The sequence below is a fragment of the Papilio polytes genome, unplaced genomic scaffold (genome assembly GCF_000836215.1).
Source record: "Papilio polytes unplaced genomic scaffold, Ppol_1.0 DF824247.1, whole genome shotgun sequence".
NCBI classification, from domain to species: domain Eukaryota; kingdom Metazoa; phylum Arthropoda; class Insecta; order Lepidoptera; family Papilionidae; genus Papilio; species Papilio polytes.
Window position 1 is genome coordinate 74,506 of NW_013524957.1, and position 2,343 is coordinate 76,848.

General features: G+C 36.1%; 1 protein-coding gene across 1 annotated transcript in view; it reads right to left on the reverse strand.

Moving 5' to 3' along the window:
* LOC106110232 (tyrosine-protein phosphatase non-receptor type 9-like) overlaps positions 1–2,343 on the reverse strand; it is a 38,689-nt gene that overhangs the window by 8,335 nt on the left and 28,011 nt on the right. Inside the window, exons 5-6 of the mRNA XM_013291979.1 lie at positions 388–500; positions 189–306 (exon numbers count right to left, since the gene is read on the reverse strand). Coding sequence (XP_013147433.1) covers positions 189–306; positions 388–500 — 231 coding nt within the window. The remainder of the gene's footprint in view (positions 1–188; positions 307–387; positions 501–2,343) is intronic.

Consider the following 2,343-nt stretch of genomic DNA (forward strand, 5'->3'; position numbering starts at 1 on the left):
AAAAAAAGAAACATATAATAAACTATAAACTGCGTGCATGCGTAAAAGCGCGCGTATTTACGTGCATATTCATATATGCGTATGTTTACGTATACACGTGCGTGGGCGTCGCATACGTGCGTACTTTTCGAATACACACAAGGGGTAGTGTTTGTGTGCGAGTGTGTGTTTATGTATGTTGCACTGACCTGAGCGGGCCGGTGTCGCAGGTGTAGGGAGGGTCGCTGATGTGCATGGCATCTGGCTGCTCAAGGCGCGCTACGCGGTCGCTCGTCATATCTCGTGCGACCTCGTGCTCTATTACACCTGCAATCACACAAAGATGTTAAAAAAGTCACTTAGAAGCCTAGGAGTATGTATTACTGACTAAGAAAACTAATCATTTACCATTTTGCGTTTTAACCGGCGGAATATAATTGCTGATCACATATTCGTCTATCACACCATCCAGTTTGTTGTTTTGAAGATTATTCGTATAACAATTTCTACAATGCTCCAACCTAAAACAAACACAAATATTATTTTACAATTTAATTCCTTATTCAACAAAAGGTTTATGGCAGTTCTATTCAGACGATAAAACTTGCTACGCGTAAGATAACAATAAACAAATCAAGTGAGTTTTAAACTCGGAGTTTAGTCGTTCTACGTACAAGTTACCGCAATATAATTGTTCACCCGCTTTGAAACTGTTTTACGTATTTCATCGCATGAAGTAAACAAAATGAGTTGAATGTAGAGGACTATTAGTGCCTTTTGAGATTATGTAAGACAGCAGATGAGAATGTAGGTCAGGTCACCTTAGTGATTGCATAAACAAACTGAAATTTTAAGAAAAATAGAACAGACTTGAGGCATAAGAACTTTTGCATTAATAAAAAAGGTAATTAAAAACGTACACAAGTAATTTTTAGCTTGCTTCTTCAAGGTTGTAGTATTCTTAGTGCCTAAAAAGTTGAGTTGTTACACCAACAACTTGATCTTCAAGATTTACATAATATCTATTTAATTAGTACCATTTTTACTTCTAAGTTATCAAAATTACATCACGATTTGTTTTTAGCAAATGACATAGGTGTATAGCGAACATTTTCAACGAGGTGTGAGCGAGGCCGGCATGGCAGCAGCACGACGCCTCATGCTCTGATAACCTCACATAATGACACTCACATAGCGTAAGGGTACACTATGCAACGTATCATATGTACCAGCCGACCCTCCATAGATACTAGGGCAAGGGGCAGGAAGTAAGAAGCCAGAAAGAACAAGAGAATCACTGTAACATTGTATACAAGGTAAATATACGATACTGATTGTTGCTCGCGACTTTTTCCGCGTGATATTTTAAAACATATAGCCTATATTACTCACTGAAAACGTAGCTTTTTAAAGGTTAAATTTGCAATCGGGCTAGTACTTGTTGAGTTATTACAATACATACAAAAATAAAAAAAAATCCTATTTTATACATGAACATTTACATTTGACTAACCTAAAACTGCGCTATTTCTTACTTTAAACACAGTTAAAAGCTACAGTAATAGATATCAGTTACCATAAAAATTAAGACATGATAAAACCTATTTTAATGAATTTAATAAAATGTCTCATGCCGTCTACAGCAATAAGATCCAATATTAATATTACTGAGTACTAAAGCTGGAGTCTCGAGGGAAATCGCAACGATATTTGACTTTCAATTTAATCTGAAATGATGCAAGTCGGAGAATAAAACGTGCAAGCGAAGGAAACGCAAAATGTAAATACGGTTCTGAACGGAAGCGCGGAGGCCGCGTAAGTCGATACACTTCAAGTGTACTGTTTCTTTGTAAACAATGCCAAAGGGGCTTTAATTCAAGCGGAGTTTATGTCGACTACTAAGAAATTAGACAAAGCGGCGCAAAATTTCCTTCCATAGTTAACATCTATTCTACGAACATTGTAATTTTCCATACGTTTATTTCAGTGAATTGTGATAATAGTAAATTGGCTAAACCCCATTATTTCAGTATTACCGTTGACAATACCTACTAATGATGATAAAATTTCATTATGTAGTCGGATTCCTGTATAACATAATTTCTAACCTATTACAAACTCCTAACCTTGTCTTCTATGCTCTTTTGCATCATAAATTGCAAAATCATAAAGTACGGGTAAACTAGCTTTATTATTCTTTCTATATTCTACAACTTTGGGAAGACCAAGAAAATGTTACTTGGTTTTAACCCCCTCATAACCTATCCTTTATCCTACTGACATGGATTCGGCGGAATAGGTTTATTAACCTCAAACTTTATTGTTACGGCCTGTGAACCTTTATTGCTTTAACCCTATCCTATA